Consider the following 15,764-nt stretch of genomic DNA (forward strand, 5'->3'; position numbering starts at 1 on the left):
ATGACAATTAACACAGGTGCACAGGTGTTGTCTTCTAGGATGCAACTCTGCCTTCAGATGAAAGATTCTAGGAAAGGGAAAAAGAGCATGCAGGAAGACTCCCAAGGCCTCCAGCGGAATCCCAGCCGAGTCTGGAGGCAGGTGGGCAACAGACCTTGCTTTAGTGGGAATAGCTGGAGCCTGTGTTCTTATCGCCCTTTTTCTTGAGGGTCGTTAGCTGCCCATGAACCACCTCCACAGCTTTCTGCCTAATCCCTCCCTTCCTCCAGGGACCGAGGCTCCAGGAACTCTGTCCCCCTGCCCAGCCCCAGCTCCAGTCACTCACCTTAAAGAACTTATCAATTTTGCTAAGGTTGATTCTCTTCTTGGCATCCAGTTTGTAAATGTTACTGACATTTCCATCCATCAGGTAGAGGCCAAAGCCCATTACCTAGAATGAGAAAGGCCCACTCGCAAAACCATCACACCCTCAGAGCAGCTAACCAAAACAGAGGTCCATGACGCATGCGTGCACATGTGTGCAGGCACACACAAATTCACTGGTGTCTTGTAGAGACACATACACTGTTTCAAAATCATTAAATTAACAGGAAACATGGGCTTAATTCAACAAGAAATGCAACGTATTATTATAATAGCCAGTCCGGGCCTGGGGCTGTGGTTAGGGTTTAAGTGTGGTCTCAGTTCCCACAAAACTCTTAGGTACCATGTGCTATTGTGAAGATGAGGAGCAAGAGACACAGGGGTGAGAGATCTTGCCAGTCACACAAACGAGCTGCAGAGAATTATCTGCAAAGGGTTTAGCCCAGGATCTCCCATCCAAATGTGCACTTAGAGGTCCACTAAGATAGAAAGGACTTTGTTGTTTGTGAGAGGTGTCAAGACACAGACACTGGAATATTGGCCAATAACCATAAAAGTCCCCAGGAACACAGCAATGCAAAGGTTCCTGAGGAGTCATGGAGGACACTGCTTAAGAGCAAGTCTCTGCCTGAAGATGCGGATACTCTTAATGTTTTGGCCCATCTGCTCGTCCCTTTAGGTAACCGGGGTCATGGTCACCTGTGGAGACATAGGAAATCACTCCTCACCATGCCTTTATCACCCGGGGCCCTAAGGGATGAAGCAGAGGACTATCCCTAACAGCTGCTTCCTGCTTGGCACATCCTGTCCTGCAGCATCAGCACCAGACTGTCCTGTAAGAGTTCCAGCGCCCCCTGGTGGCACCTGAGCTCACTAACAAGCTACAGAGAGCTGGGCAACAGGACAAAACAATGTCAGCTGTGGGAGAAAGATTAGAAAGGACCTAAGCAGCCGAGGGCAGAACAACCAGCAATGCAACAGATTTCCCCTGTACGGTGCCATCTTATGGCTGCGTAACAGTCCAAACACATTTGATCACATGGGCTAGAAAGTCCACACACAGGCTGGTGAGATTTACCTCAGAGGGTAAAGGTGTTTGCTGCCAGGCCTGATGATCTGAGTTCAGTCCCCAGGACTCACATGGTGGAAGGAAAGAACCGCCTCCCACAAGTTGTCCTCTGACCTCCACATGAATACTGTGGTACACAGGTGTTCAGGTACATACATAAAATAAATACATCTTTACAGTTCCATATGTAAGGCTGGGCGTGGCGGTTCACAGCTTTAATCCCAGCACTTGGGAGACAGAGGAAGGTGGATCTCTATGAGTTTAAGGTCAGCTTGGTCTACACATTGAGTTCCAAGCTAGCCAGAGTTAAATTTAGTTGAGACCCTGTCTCAAAAAACAAAACTAAACTAAAAACAAAAACAAAAAACCCAGCCGGGCAGTGGCGACGCACGCCTTTAATCCCAGCACTTGGGAGGCAGAGGCAGGCGGATCTCTGTGAGTTCGAGGCCAGCCTAGGCTACCAAGTGAGTCCCAGGAAAGGCGCAAAGCTACACAGAGAAACCCTGTCTCGAAAAACAACAACAACAACAACAAAAAAAAAAGCCAAAAAAACAAAAAACAAAAAACCCACCAAAAAAACCTTCTACATTCTATGTCATTAAATATTTTGAAAATACATAAGCACAGGAAAAAATGACATACACCAAAGTATTGTCTCTGATCTGGAAGGAAAGATTAGAAGAGACCAAACATTGTTGTGCTGTCCTGCATCATTTAGTCTCTCCATAAGTATAACAGGAGCTTCATAATTTCAGGATGAAAACTGAAAACCACCAAACAATTTTGACTATTTTGACAAAACATGGACTCTGCCTTCCCTATCAGCTAGGACTTTCTCTTTTAGGAAGTTTAGCTCTACAAACTCTGACATCTGGGTTTTCAGTGCAGTCAAACATTTAGCCACAGGAGATGTGTGGAAAAATAACATCCCTATAAAACTGGCTTCTTGGCATCAACTAGGAATGGCATTGGAGAAACATCTGCAATGACGTTTTCAATGTCCCAGGGAGAGATCCCAAGTAAGACTGGAGTCACTGGCTGATACTTAAAAATATTGTTAAGTGTGGCTAAGGAGATGGCCCAGTCAGTCACGAGCTTGTGGCACAAGCATAAGACCCGAATTCAAGCTCGAGCACTCGTTTAAAAACAGGCATGGTGGAGCACATGTGAACCCTCAATGCTGGGGAGGCAGAGTCCAGCCAGTTCCTGGGCTTCATGGCCAGCCATCCAGGCCTAATGGGTGAGTCCTAAGTCCCAGTGAGAGACCACATGTCAGAAAAGAATATGGGGCTGGAACGACGGCTCAGTGGTGAAGAACAGCTACTGCCCTTGCAGAGGACCTGGGTTCCCAGCACCCACCCATATCGGGCAGCTCACAATAGCTCGTAACTCCAGTTCCAGGATATCTGGTGCCGCTGGCCTTCAAGGGCACCTGCACTCATGGGCACACACCCACACAGGCATGATTAAAATGATAGAAATAAATCTTTAGATGGCTCCTGAAGAATAACACCTCTGGTGTGTACACACACACACACAGAAGGAAGCAGTGTGAAGTTGGGGAAGTTTTACCTTGAGGAGCATGTGTTTCTCACTGGGTGTCAGATACATCTTATTCTCGTAGTAATCCACGCAGATGTTGACAATGTCTGCCAGCAGTTCCTCGTAACCTGGAATCACTTCCAGTTGCTGGTGAAGACACTAAACAACAGCGCCACCCACTGGTTAGGCTGAGCAAACATCCTCCTGCATCACCCAGAAAGCCCATGGGCTGGATAAAGGAGTACATTGGTTCCTACTGAGGAATCAGGAGGAGGGAGCCTTTATGCCAGCAGGTGCTGATACCTGACTCCATCTAAATGCTAGACAATAGCTGGTAGTTCCTGCTCACCTCCCACAACAGGGACTTAACCCCTTGGGCCTCCCATGTTAACCCTGCCTGGCGGATCTGAGGGTAGAGTGCCCTCTTGGGCAGCTCAGCTTTGCAGCCATAGGGCCTGAAGTAATTGCAGTTTAGTTTTAAGGGTGTGGCCTTCCCTGTGAGATTCCTTCAGGCAAAGGCAGGGAGAAGACCCACCCATCAGAAGGAATAAGAGTAGGTAGGTAGGTATCTCCTTGCTGGCAGGCCCCAGGAACATCAAAACAGTTCCTGTTAAAAAAGGTTTCTCTATAGCCCTTTTCCCCCAGAGAGACAAACTGGGTCTCTATGGGACACTCGGTTGGCAGCATTGCTGGAATTCCCTACAGACAGCAGGGGGCCGTGACTCCCTAGCCTTCTGAAGAAGGCTCAGCCACCTCCAGGCCTTTGAGATAGGGATAAGAGTCTGAGAACTCTGGGGAGCATCAGGGTCCCTCGGTGTTGGCCTGGGCTCTGCAGACACGCTTGTTGGTACTGAACTGACAGGGAGACAGGTCCAGCTAGGACAGGCCCACTGGGGAGAGGCCCCAGTGGATGCACTCTTGGCAAACCGGTGGTGGGGACTGCAACTGTGCCTTCCCAGGCTCTTGGTCATGTTCTGAGGGCTTTTTGTTCACACTTCATTTGTTTTTCAAGCTAGTCCTATGAGATATATTCTCATAACAGTCCCCAAATAATACAGCTACTTTATGGATGAGTAAACTAAATCTCTGACTTTGCCTGAGGTGGGATAATGGACCCACGGTAGGCTTGTTCTCAACCTAGAGGCTGATGTGGGGCCCACAGCCCTGTCTGGGAACCTTCCAGAGCACCAGACAGGGAGAGGTCACTGGCTGTAGCTTTACTTTACTCTCATGAAGGGCAGTGGAGACAAGCGTGGACTGAGCTTGTGTATGATCCCTCAGAGCCCTCTGAGCCTCGGGCTCTATCCTTGCTTCCTTGGCATGCCAGGCAGGAACCAACTGGGAACCTGTCCTCACCTGGGTGATCCTGTTGTGATTGGCCAGGAACATAGACAGGTTCTGAGACTCCTGAATGGACTGGGGGTCCGCCATCTTCCTTAGGAACTGGGCCGCTCTGAAACACAGGGAAGGAAGTGATAACAGGGTGCACAGGAGTCTGCTCTCAGCCTTTTACTGTCTCTTTTAGACAGCATCCTGATGTCAGGAGGCCCTGAGCAACACAGGTGATCCCAAGGTCGAAGGAAAACATGTTTGGCAGTCATTTCTCTGTTTATGCCCTCATGACAGCTGCTGGGAATTAAGGGGCAGGAAAGCAGAACACATCGCTGGAATCTTGGGACGTTTAATGGGACCCAGGAGGGAATGAGGAGGCAGGGAGTGGGCAGTGTCCTTGAGCCTGGCCAGGACCTCCAGGGAAGCTGTACAGTGAGTCCTGCAGATCAGTCCCAGGCAGGAAGTTTCGTTTTTCCGTGTGTTCTGGTCACTATAGGAAGATCTCAGCAGCCTATTTTGGGTCTGTTTGTAGTGCCAGGGATGGGATCTAGGGCACTGTGCAAGCACTTGACCTCTGAGCCATGTCTCCTACCTTTTTACTATTTTTCAGTTTTGAGACAGTGTCCTGCTAAGTTTTTCAGGCCGGCATCAAAATCGCGCTACAGCCTAGACCTTGAACTGTTGGAAACTAGCAAGGTTTACTGTCCTGTGCCGCTAGGTCCAGCTGATGAGTCTCCTGCCTCAGCCTTCCAGGGAGCATGGATCAAAGATCTGGTTTGACTTCAGCTTTCCCACGCACAGCACTGCAGGGCAATACAAGTGCCTCTGACCTCACTGGACGGCAGATGGAAGGAGGAAGACCAGAGACAGCACAGGCTGGTCTGAACTGTGCGTCCCAACTTAACCCAGCAAGGCACAGCTCAGGTCACAGTAACTTGTGAGAATGGGGACAACACTCCCGCATGGTTCGGGACACAGATGTTGGCTGTGGTCATGATGGGAGTGGTGGGCCAACACAGGAAGTGGATGGGGAAGGATGCTGCCCTGGGGGTCAACTGTAACATCTTGAGTTGGCCTTGAGATAGGCTCTAACTATTGGGCAACTCAGGTTTCACATCTGACCCAGGAGAATAAAATTGTGAAATTCAATCTGCCATATTCTTTCTCCTGATATCTTGAAACATGGGGAGGTGTGGCTCAGAGATAGGGTCATTCTTTGCCAGTGGTAGGGACAACCCTTCCAGGAAGTATGTACCCGACATTGTGGCACTCATCTGAGCCTCAACCAACTCCCAGAGATCTGTCTCTTTGCAATGCTTCTTGTCTTTACGTGGCTATATCCTGGCTTCTGGAGATGAATGACCCCCTCCCAATCCCAGTCCTTCTTTCAATGACAACAAGGACCTCTAACTCAGCCATCCATTCAGCTAATCTCCACTCCACTCAGTATCTGAGGGAGGGATTAGCAAGCTGGACTGATGGCAATCTTGGCTTGGATTTTTCAAATTCAAGTGGAAAGTGAGGAGTTCTTTCCTGAAAAGCTGGGGTTATGCCACAGGATGGCAGGAAGCCATTGCAGAGGTCTGTCTGATACAGAAGCCCACAGAGAGGCAGGTCCAGGGGAGAGGTGGTGAAGAGATCCAGGCAAATGTCACTGCTGGGGTAACTAGAGGAATGTATGCCTGGGCTTTGCAGATCTGGCACATAAGCATTGGTTTTCTGTCTCTCACAGAAAGTGATGATGTGATTGCGTTATGCTAATCTTTCTGCCACGAGGGAGGCATGCCGTTCCCCAGATGGGGAAGGGAGGACCCGATTCCTTCTTGGGACATCGAGCCTGGCCAACACCACTTTTTCTGAAGCCCCAGCTGGGAACCCTCTTCCTCAAACTACCCCGACACGGCAGCTGCGTTGCAGGAAGGCTACTCCGTTCCCAGGGAATCAGTCCGTCTGAAGCGCTCGGGGAGCAGGGAGGGCTGCTGACCTCTTGTAGGCAGAGTGGTCGTTCTTGACGCTGCACTTCATGTTCTTTAGCTCATCCAAGACTGCGAACATGTTGATGAACTTGCCCAGGGTCAGCAGGTAGGCCTCCGAGACAAAGTCCTTCCTGCGCTCGGCATGGCACAGCCGCTTCACCTCGCTACAGAAGCGCTCGATGGCCTTGCGCTGGAGACAGAGGGGCAGTGGTGAGGATGGGGCAGCCTGGTGAGCTGGGGTGAGGGGGCAGGGGCTCAGTGTACTCTTGGGTAGGAGCAGGTCAAGGCTCCCCTAGGATCCTTACTAGAGTCAAGGCAGTGCCGTGCCAGGTAGTCTTTTTCAGAGATGGCCCCGTTTCCAAAGCTAACTGTGACAGGGTGTTGGGACCCACCCATTCCAAGTGAGTTTATCTGATGAATTATTCCAAAACACATTTGCTAGGAGGCATTGTGTCCCCAGTGTGTGACATGCAGGGAGAGACAGAGGTTCATCTAACAAGCGACTGATAACTGCTCATCTACTGTACATCACATAGCCAGTCTAAGGACTAAAGTTAAGCAGAAGTCAAAACAAAAACAAAACCCACTCCAAGGATCTTATATGTCAATTAAGTAGCAGAAAACAAATTATTTGTGGCAGAATTTCATACTTGATATAGAAGGAAATGAAGAAGGGATGGAGGCTGGGAAGGGTTCAAAGGAACCGTCCTTCTGGAGAGAAAGACGGAAATCGCCAAGAAGTGACTTTTAGGGAAGTGATTTGAAAGAGAAGGAGAAAGATAGGGGTAAGTGAAGGAAGCATGAGTCGCCAGTGCAAAGGCCCTGAGGCATGTCAGGAGGGCAGAGGAAGGACAGGGCTTGGCTTGAGCTGGAGTGAGTGCAGGGAAGGAACCGTCAACACTGGAGGGGCCACGCACATTGCACATTCCGAGGCTCTTATGAGGGCTGTGCTTTGACCAGTGAGGTGGGCGGTCCTGGGGCTGTAGAGGGGTTGTGGAGGTGACGGCGGTGACAGGGGACTACAGAGCCAGTTAGGAAACTGCACATCTAAGGTGGAGTCCCTAAGTGACCCAGCACTCCATCGGCAGGAATCTGCTTGCCCTAGTTTGCTGTCCACTGCTGTGATAAACATCCTGACCGAAAGCAACCTGGGGAAGAAAAGACTTACTTCATTCATGGCTTACAGTCCACCCTGAAGGAAGTCAGGACAGGAACTCAAGGCAACAACCCAGAGGCAGGGACTGGAGCAGAGACCACGGAGGGTCCACAGCTTGGTCAGTTTGCTTACTTAGACAACCTAGGCCCACCTGCTAGGAGTGGCGTAGCCTACAGTGATCTGGGCCCTCCCACACTAATCATTAATCCAGAAAATCTCCCCCCACTTGCCTACAGGATAATCAATAGAGGACATCCATCAGTTGAGTCTCCTTCTTTCCATATGACTCTAGATTGTGTCAAATTGACAAAAGCCGAACACACAACCCAAGAGAAAGAGTCTATCAACAAGAAGCTCTACCCCACGTGTTCAGCTTGTGCCCCTAACAGACCTAAAGGGGAAAACACCCTCATCTATCATCTGGTGGATGGATGAATAAAATACGGTGCATGCGTACAGTGACGTGATGTTCCATTATTAAAACAAAACAAAACAAAACAAAACAGATTCTAACACCTGCTGCAGTGCAGAGGACACTCAAAAACATCCCACCAACGGCAAGAGGTCAGCCATGAAAAGCCATGTCCTGTATAACTTCATTTGCAGGAAAATGTCTCAACAGGAAATCCACAGAGATAAGGAGGAGTTGAGTAGTTGCCTGGGGCTGAAGGAGAGGATGCTGGGGGTGGTAGTGAGTGATGATGGCTCAAGAGATTTCTTTCAGAGGGTTAAAGATCTTCTAGAACCGATGATACGATGAACGCACACTCTGTGGAGACACTAAAGCATGCTGGGAGGTTCGCTCTACTTGGGTGAATCACAGGAGTAAATATTATAATCTCAAAAAAAGTCTGTTCCTGGTTTTGAAAGAAAGTAGTTCAAAAGCCAGGAGCTACTGTAATAACAGAGGGACGGTGAGCAAGAGAGAAGGAAGAGGAAGGGGAAAGAGGAGGAGGAGGAAGGAGAGGGAGAAAAAGAACACAGGAAGGGAGGTGTGAGGAGAGGATGCGCATGCAGATGTGAGCTCTGCTTCACTTCCGGGGCCTAACATGCCCACCTGCCATTTCCTGTCCCTCAAAGACCAGACCAAGCCAGAGTCTAAGACCAGCTGGGCTTTCTGCCATGGTGGAACTGTTCACCACAGCAATGCTCACCATAATGGTGCAACGGTTAATCTCAACTTTCAACTTGATGGGATGTGGGCTCACCATGGAACCCCTAGGTGTGTCTATGAAGGGCGTGTGTGTTTCCAGGAAGGCCTAACTGAACAGGGAGGATTTACCCTGAATGTGTAAGCGGTGTGGTATGACTCCCTGGACTTGGGTCCCAGACTGAGTAAAAAAGAGAAAGTTGGCTGAGTACCAGCATTCACCTCTCCCTCCTCCCTAACTTGGGCACAGCCTGGCCAGTGCCACATGCTCCTGCTGCCATGCTTTTATTGCCACGGTGAACTGTACCTTTAAACTGTGAACCAAGTAAGCCTGTCCTTCCTTGGGACTCCTGGAAATGCTTTACTAGGCATTTGACCCAGAAGTGAAAAGAGTAACTAATATGGACAGCCACAGTGCCTGCTGAGTGCTTGAAGTGAGCCTTGTATTGCTGAGGAGTTTCCTTTTAACTTATTGCTGTTTATACACAGTCAATGGGCATGGTGCTGGGTCCATGTCTACGAATCATTCCAGATCCTTCCTTCCATTCACACCTCTTGCTGGGAAGCTCTGCACTTCACACCCAGTTTCTGATGGCTCTTCTCTTTTGGACCTGCTTCCCAAAGAGACTTTTAGGCTCTGGGAAGTCAGGCCATCTATGATACAACAGCTGTGAGGCACTATAAACTAACACAGGGCGCAGCTGGCCGCCTGCAGGTAGATCTTGTGTGTGTGTGTGTGTGTGTGTGTGTGTGTGTGTGTGTGTGTGTGTGTGTGTGTAATGAGCACACACAGGGTCTGACCTGGTATATTCTTTACCCAGGCTGAGGGACCTCTCCAGTGCAGTCCTAGCTCTTGCCTAGATGCTGTGTACAGGGTGGACCCGGCCAGAGTCAAGAGTCCAGGAATGAAACTCGGCCCCTCAGGAGGAACATACATAGCGTGTGGCTTGTGCAAGCTAGGTCACCCACTGTGGGGTAGAGCCTGGCTTTGAAGTGTTCACCCTGCCGCCTTCTCGGCTGCCAATGAGACCCCCGCAAGTGACTGGCTGCTCACACTTCCTGTCCTTTCCCGCTACCCCCTAGCCGTCCCTGTCACCTGCCCTTCGTCCTCTAGAGAATGGCTCTTCCAGAGCTCCGGACTGGTCTCCTCCTGCTTGTCCCCGAGCTCTTCGCTCACAGCCTCTTCCAACCTCCACCTCCCAACCATTTCCTACCTATGGCCAGATGTCCTGAAGCCTCAGCTCACATCACCAAACCCAAACCTCAAGGCTCACAGCACCCCATCTAAGAGTCCCATCCCCGCTCCAGCACCCCCCCCCCCCGTTGGACCACTTCCTGGTTTGCTGTTCTACAGCCCCCTCTCTCCCTCTTCTCTATTTCCTGAACACACGGATTTCTACGAGCCTTGGGGCTTTGCCGGATCATCTTCCTGGAGTCCTCACCACACCATCACACTCCGGCCTCTCTTGTGACTAGGTCATAGTTCCACGCACTGTCCCTAAAGCGTCAATTCTCTCTGTGGCTACTCTGCAATCTACAACTGTTGTAAAGCATATTTTACTCACGGCCCTTACCATGTCCCAAAAACGACTGTGTATTTTTTGTAGCTCTGTGCTCCAAGCATACACATACTCACTGGGACACATCCTCTGTGGAGGCGGGGACACCTGTTGGCCTGGCTCACCCACAGGAACGTGGGTGGCTCTTAAAAATATCAGCTGGATGGAAAAAAACGACATGGCACCAGAGTCTAGGACATGGAAGGGTGGGGGTCTTTGTGAGTCTTCTGCTGTGGACCCCTCCACACCTCACTCACCTGAAAGTACATGAACTTCATGAGCTTGGTGACCTCTGGCTCCAGTACTTCCACTGTCTTCTCATAGATCTCTACCCGGTTGGGCTGTTCATTGCACTTTACCTGGGAATGTGAGAGGCAAGTTCATTATCCAGGCTCCCAGCTACTGTTCCTAACTCACGGCCTATAGTTCACACGTGACACCTTGTTGTGGGTGATAATGGATATGGTCACCCTAGTGAGAGGGTGCCGTAGAAGATGGACAAGCCCTAGAAGTGATCCCTGGAGTCTGGCTGCAGTACGGAGCCAGCTGGTCCCTCTGGGCCCTCCTTCCTTTCCTGTTAGCCTGTGCCCTTACAGTTGGCTCTGCATGTACCTATGGAGACCTGCAATGTCCTCTCCCCTTATCCTCATGCACAAGATGGTGAACTGGTCTGCTTTTGTTATGCCGTGTGCCTGGAGCACAGATCCCCAGCCATATCCAGGATAACGATGGCTAGCCAGAGCTGTGCCTTCCAGAGACCCATTTCCCCTGCCCAGTGCTTTTAGTCAGCATATAACCTTAGTACCACATGGCAGATGTTCTTTGAACACACACACACACACACACACACACACACACACACACACACACACACACACACACACACACAAAACCTGGCAACAGGATGGCTAGTTGTGAGAGTGAGCAAATGCATTATTGTTTTTTTTCTTTAGACAGTATCGCACTATGTAGCCCACACTGACCTGAAACTCAAGATCTTCCTGACTTGGGATTATAGGTGAGTAAGTACCATGTGCACGGGACAAGGACTATCTTTTATGGTTATCAATGGCACAATAACTGCCAGTGGGTCGTTACAAGGACACATGATACAATCGTATGCCACCATTACAAACTTTAGAAGGTGGATCTCTGGGAATCACCACGAAAAGTGACCAGCACAGCTGACAAGCATAAAAGGCCATAGTTAAATGTGATCTGATGCCCATTTTATATTTGTTTGTCTCTACACTGCTGGGGAGAGGCTCCAGGCTTTGGACCCCAAAACCTTGGGTTTGTTTAGCAAGGCTTTGCCACTGAGCACAACTCCAGTTTGGTCCCCTTTTCCAGAAAAAGAAAATGCTGAGGCTGGCCAGATGGTCCAGCAGAAAAACACACTTGCTTTCAAGGCTGATGACCTGCATGGAGACAGAGCCAATTCCTGCATGTTGTCCTCAGACGGCCGGCCACATGCACGCCACTGTACATGCATACCCTCCCCAGAGAGAATAAATAAATGTAATAATTTTTTTTTAAAAAGTCAATGGTTTAAGAAAAACAAAGTCAAGCTTAGAAAAAAATATGAAATGCACAAAATTGTTGGTAATAGCTGTCCCTAAATATGAGGGTTAAAAGAGAGATTGGCACCTTCTGTTTACTATATGCGCGTGAGGTTTGTTGATTTTGTTACAATGGGATCCACTAATTAACTGAAAATATCAATGGTAATAAAAATATCTGAGCTGGGCGTTGGTGGCGCACACCTTTAATCCCAGCACTCGGGAGGCAGAGCCAGGCGGATCTCTGTGAGTTCGAGGCCAGCCTGGGCTACCAAGTGAGCTCCAGGAAAGGCGCAAAGCTACGCAGAGAAACCCTGTCTCGAAAAACCAAAAAAAAAAAAAAATCTGTATTTCCAACAAGTCCAAGACAGTGTAAAAAAACGAGAAACAATATGGTTCTGTGGTCACAATATGGCTTTATAGACTATGTCCCTGCCAATAAGAAGATCCAGAACAGTCTGAAGCAGAGTGTGCCCAGTGATCATCCTGTGGCCGGTCGTGGGTTTGGGTGGAGGAGTGAGGAGATATCGTGTTTGCTACTTTAGACCCTTCGAAATGGCCTGGGTGGAAGGTGGCAGATGCTGCTCGTAAAATAAAATACTGGGCATAGTATGTGCTGGGAAACTGTTTTTAAGACCCTGGGGGTGTGGACCTTGTCATTAGTATTATGGGAAGTTCTTTGGGTCAGAGGCCCCGATTTACCTCCTGCCACCCAGAAAACTCAGCCCTCTGGTTTGGCTTTGCTTGGGCTTGAGAGGCAGTGACACCTCCCGGAAGGGCCAAAGAGGCGCAGCAAGGATGGTCTCACCTGGGGGATGGCCCGGGAGCAGCTCCGCCAGGTGTACAGCATCACCGCATACTCGTGTCCCTCCTCCAGCATTTCATTCTGAAACGGCAAAGCACTTTCAGCAGGGAGCAAGAACACTAGTACCACGGCCTTCTCAAGGCTCCAGCTACACCACCGACGGTGTGGTCTGCGGCCAGCAACAGCAGCATCCCCTGTGGGCTTGTTGACAAAGCTGCTTCTCCGGCTGTCCTCCCAGGCTGTCCGAGCCTATGATGAAGACCCTATATTCCAGGGAAGTCTCCAGGTAACTCACATGCACCTTCCAGTGAAGACTGATCTAATGTGAATTTCAATGAAAGCCCGAGGAAAGGCCACACATTCCGATTCCTTCAGATGAAATAGCCACGAGAGTTACAGCCTTAAGGACAGGTGGTGGTTGATGGGAACATGGGGAGAGAGAGGACCCGGGTGAGACTGCTGACAGTCTAGGGTACACATATGGGGTAATGGAATTAAGTGGTGGTGACAGCTGTATAATATTGTGAAGATGATTAAAATATTCACACATTTATTTTAAATGGTTTCCTGTTATGGAAAGCATACTTCAAAAAAATATTAGGAGAAAAGAATTAGTATTATGCTTCCTCTCCTTGTAAATGTTTGTATCTAGGAAAAAAATGAATTTTAAATTTTAACTCTATTTATCATATCCACTTTATAGTACATTATTAGGGTAGAATCCAATTTAATTTGGAGTTTGTTACTTACTGTGACTCTACTCAACAGCAAGGGTTTCAATTCTTAATTTAGAACTTAAGTCAGTAACATGCTGTCCCCAAGTTCAGAAACAACCAAACCCAACTGTGGGCCTCCTGCTTTCTCTTCTGCTTGGGAACATGTGTCTAAAAGGGGAACCGGCAGTAGTGTAGAGAACACGTGGCTGTGCTCAGCCCCCGAGTGCCCCCAGCAGGCATCATTTCACAGGGTTCACGGAGACTGCAGTAGTATCTTTAAGGCCCGGGCTCGCTGTCTGTCTGTCTGTCTCTGTCTGTCTCTGTCTCTGTCTCTGTCTCTGTCTCTCTGTGTGTGTGTGTGTGTGTGTGTGTGTGTGTGTGTGTGTGTGAGAGAGAGAGAGAGAGAGAGAGAGAGAGAGAGAGAGAGAGACAGAGAGAGAGAGAGAGAGAGAGAGAGAGAGAGAGAGAGAGAGAAGCAGGACTCTGAGAAACATGATGTGCACTCTCTGCCCTCTGGACAGTTCAGTTTAGGTGGTGTTGGGATCAAACTTAGGGCTTCTCGAATGCTAGGCAAGCACTCTCTCAACTAAACCAATTATACAATTTCTCACAGCAGCATCAGAAAACAAATGTAATCATGTTTAGAGCCAGCCTGTCCCAGACTTGACTATCCAAGCCTGTGACCTGGTAGTTCTGAGACACCTCAGTCTGCATGGTTCTAGTTCCCTCCACCCCCGAAGAATCATTACACCAGGTGGAGGTGATAGCCAGTTTCTCTCATGTACGTGATCATTACAGCTCTCCCTAAGACCACTACCCCCACTCAGCCTTTCATGCCTCCAGCAACCATCATTTTCAGGATGGATCTCCTCCAGTATATGTGTTCCATTCACACCCCCATTCCATGAGTGATTCATAGATAAGGCAATGGCTCAAGCAGAGTTCTGCTCCCTCTCTCCCAAGGTTGAAAATCACCCACTGCTACTTATCTATTTAGTTTGCTCGTTTATGATAGGGTCTCTAGTCCAAGCTAGCTTCAAGCTCCCTATGTAGCTGAGAAAGTGATCTTTAATTTCTGATCCTCCTTCCTTCACCTCCCCATGGTTGGGGTTACAAGTGTTTGCCACACCATGCCCAGTTTATCTGGCACTGGATATCAAGCCAGGGCTTTGTGTGTTCTAGACGGGTACTCAAACAACAGAAACGGAGCTACATCTCCAGGCTCCGATCTGTATTTTCATCAAATGGATGTTCCCTTCCCCTCCCCACACACCATACCGAAGCTCCAGCCCTAAACCTGGTACTGGAGACTGTGACTAGCTGGGCCCTTTTGAGAGGCGATGAAGCTCACCGGACATTGTGAGGGCAAGCTCCCACTCAATCTGACTGGCATCCTCATAAAGGGGGGAACTTGGGTACACATAGACACATTGGACACACAGGAGTTTGTATGGAAAGAGCCAGGGTAGCCAAAGAGACAGCAAGAGAAATCAGCCCTGCTGACCCTGGTCCAGGAGTCCCAACCTCGAGGGCTGCGGGAGGGAAACGCTTTGCTTAAGCCCACTGGTCACAGTATTGCAATGGTGGCCTAGGCAGCAAATATGATCTCCATGTATAGAGCCCTTACCTCATTCATATATGCTATATATAGTCACACACACACACACACACACACACACACACACACACACACACTCATATTCTCTCTCTCTCTCTCTCTCTCTCTCTCTTTCTCTCTCTCTCTCTCTCTCACACACACACACACACACACACACACACACACACACACACACACACAATTTTGGGTAGTTTCCTGTATTTGCTTGTGCTGATGCTCGTCTGATGTCCCCTCCCCATCTCATCTCTGACTGCTACAATCCTATGTGACATAGAAAGAACCACAGAAAGAGGTCAGGACTGTTCCCAGGTTCATGGTTCATGTAAGGACTTACTAGTTGTAGGATGATGAGCAATTTGCTTATTAACTTCTTCAGACCTCAGTCTTCTCATCTGTACAACAGGTATAATGATCCCTTTGCAAGCCCTGGGGTTATTATGGGGTTCTCATGATATCACACAGCAGGTCACCCTGCCTACATTTCAAAAGGCAGTGTGTACACACACCCTATCATTACCCTCTGAGAAGGCTGTGCTCAAAAGCTGCTTCCTCTCCGGGGAGCTTCTTCCAGCCTCCTCAGGGCCCCTTCAAAAACTGAACTCCAAACTTTTACCATGATGTTGAATGTTTATATGTGTTTATTTGCCTACAAAGAATAGTCCAGAGTGCCAAGCTTTGTCACCAGAGAATCCCAAGTTTAGAACTACCACCCATCAGCTGTGAGACCCTCAAGTCAATTTCTTTTTTTCGCTTTTTTTGTTTGTTTGTTTGTTTTTTTCGAGACAGGGTTTCTCTGTGTAGCTTTGCTGCCTATCCTGGAACTCACTCTGTAGCCCAGGCTGGCCTCGAACTCACAGAGATATGCCTGGCTCTGCCTCCCAAGTGCTGGGATTAAAGGTGTGCGCCACCACTGCCCAGC

General features: G+C 49.1%; 1 protein-coding gene across 6 annotated transcripts in view; it reads right to left on the reverse strand.

Moving 5' to 3' along the window:
- Cyfip2 (cytoplasmic FMR1 interacting protein 2) overlaps nucleotides 1–15,764 on the reverse strand; it is a 120,055-nt gene that overhangs the window by 80,784 nt on the left and 23,507 nt on the right. For all 6 annotated transcript variants that reach the window (XM_015990491.3, XM_042283877.2, XM_006997381.4 and 3 more), the window contains exons 4-9: nucleotides 12,515–12,592; nucleotides 10,405–10,506; nucleotides 6,291–6,472; nucleotides 4,331–4,427; nucleotides 3,005–3,133; nucleotides 326–430 (exon numbers count right to left, since the gene is read on the reverse strand). In XM_015990491.3, the coding sequence (XP_015845977.1) occupies nucleotides 326–430; nucleotides 3,005–3,133; nucleotides 4,331–4,427; nucleotides 6,291–6,472; nucleotides 10,405–10,506; nucleotides 12,515–12,592 (693 nt within the window). The remainder of the gene's footprint in view (nucleotides 1–325; nucleotides 431–3,004; nucleotides 3,134–4,330; nucleotides 4,428–6,290; nucleotides 6,473–10,404; nucleotides 10,507–12,514; nucleotides 12,593–15,764) is intronic.

Source organism: Peromyscus maniculatus, chromosome 8, assembly GCF_049852395.1.
Source record: "Peromyscus maniculatus bairdii isolate BWxNUB_F1_BW_parent chromosome 8, HU_Pman_BW_mat_3.1, whole genome shotgun sequence".
NCBI lineage: Eukaryota > Metazoa > Chordata > Mammalia > Rodentia > Cricetidae > Peromyscus > Peromyscus maniculatus.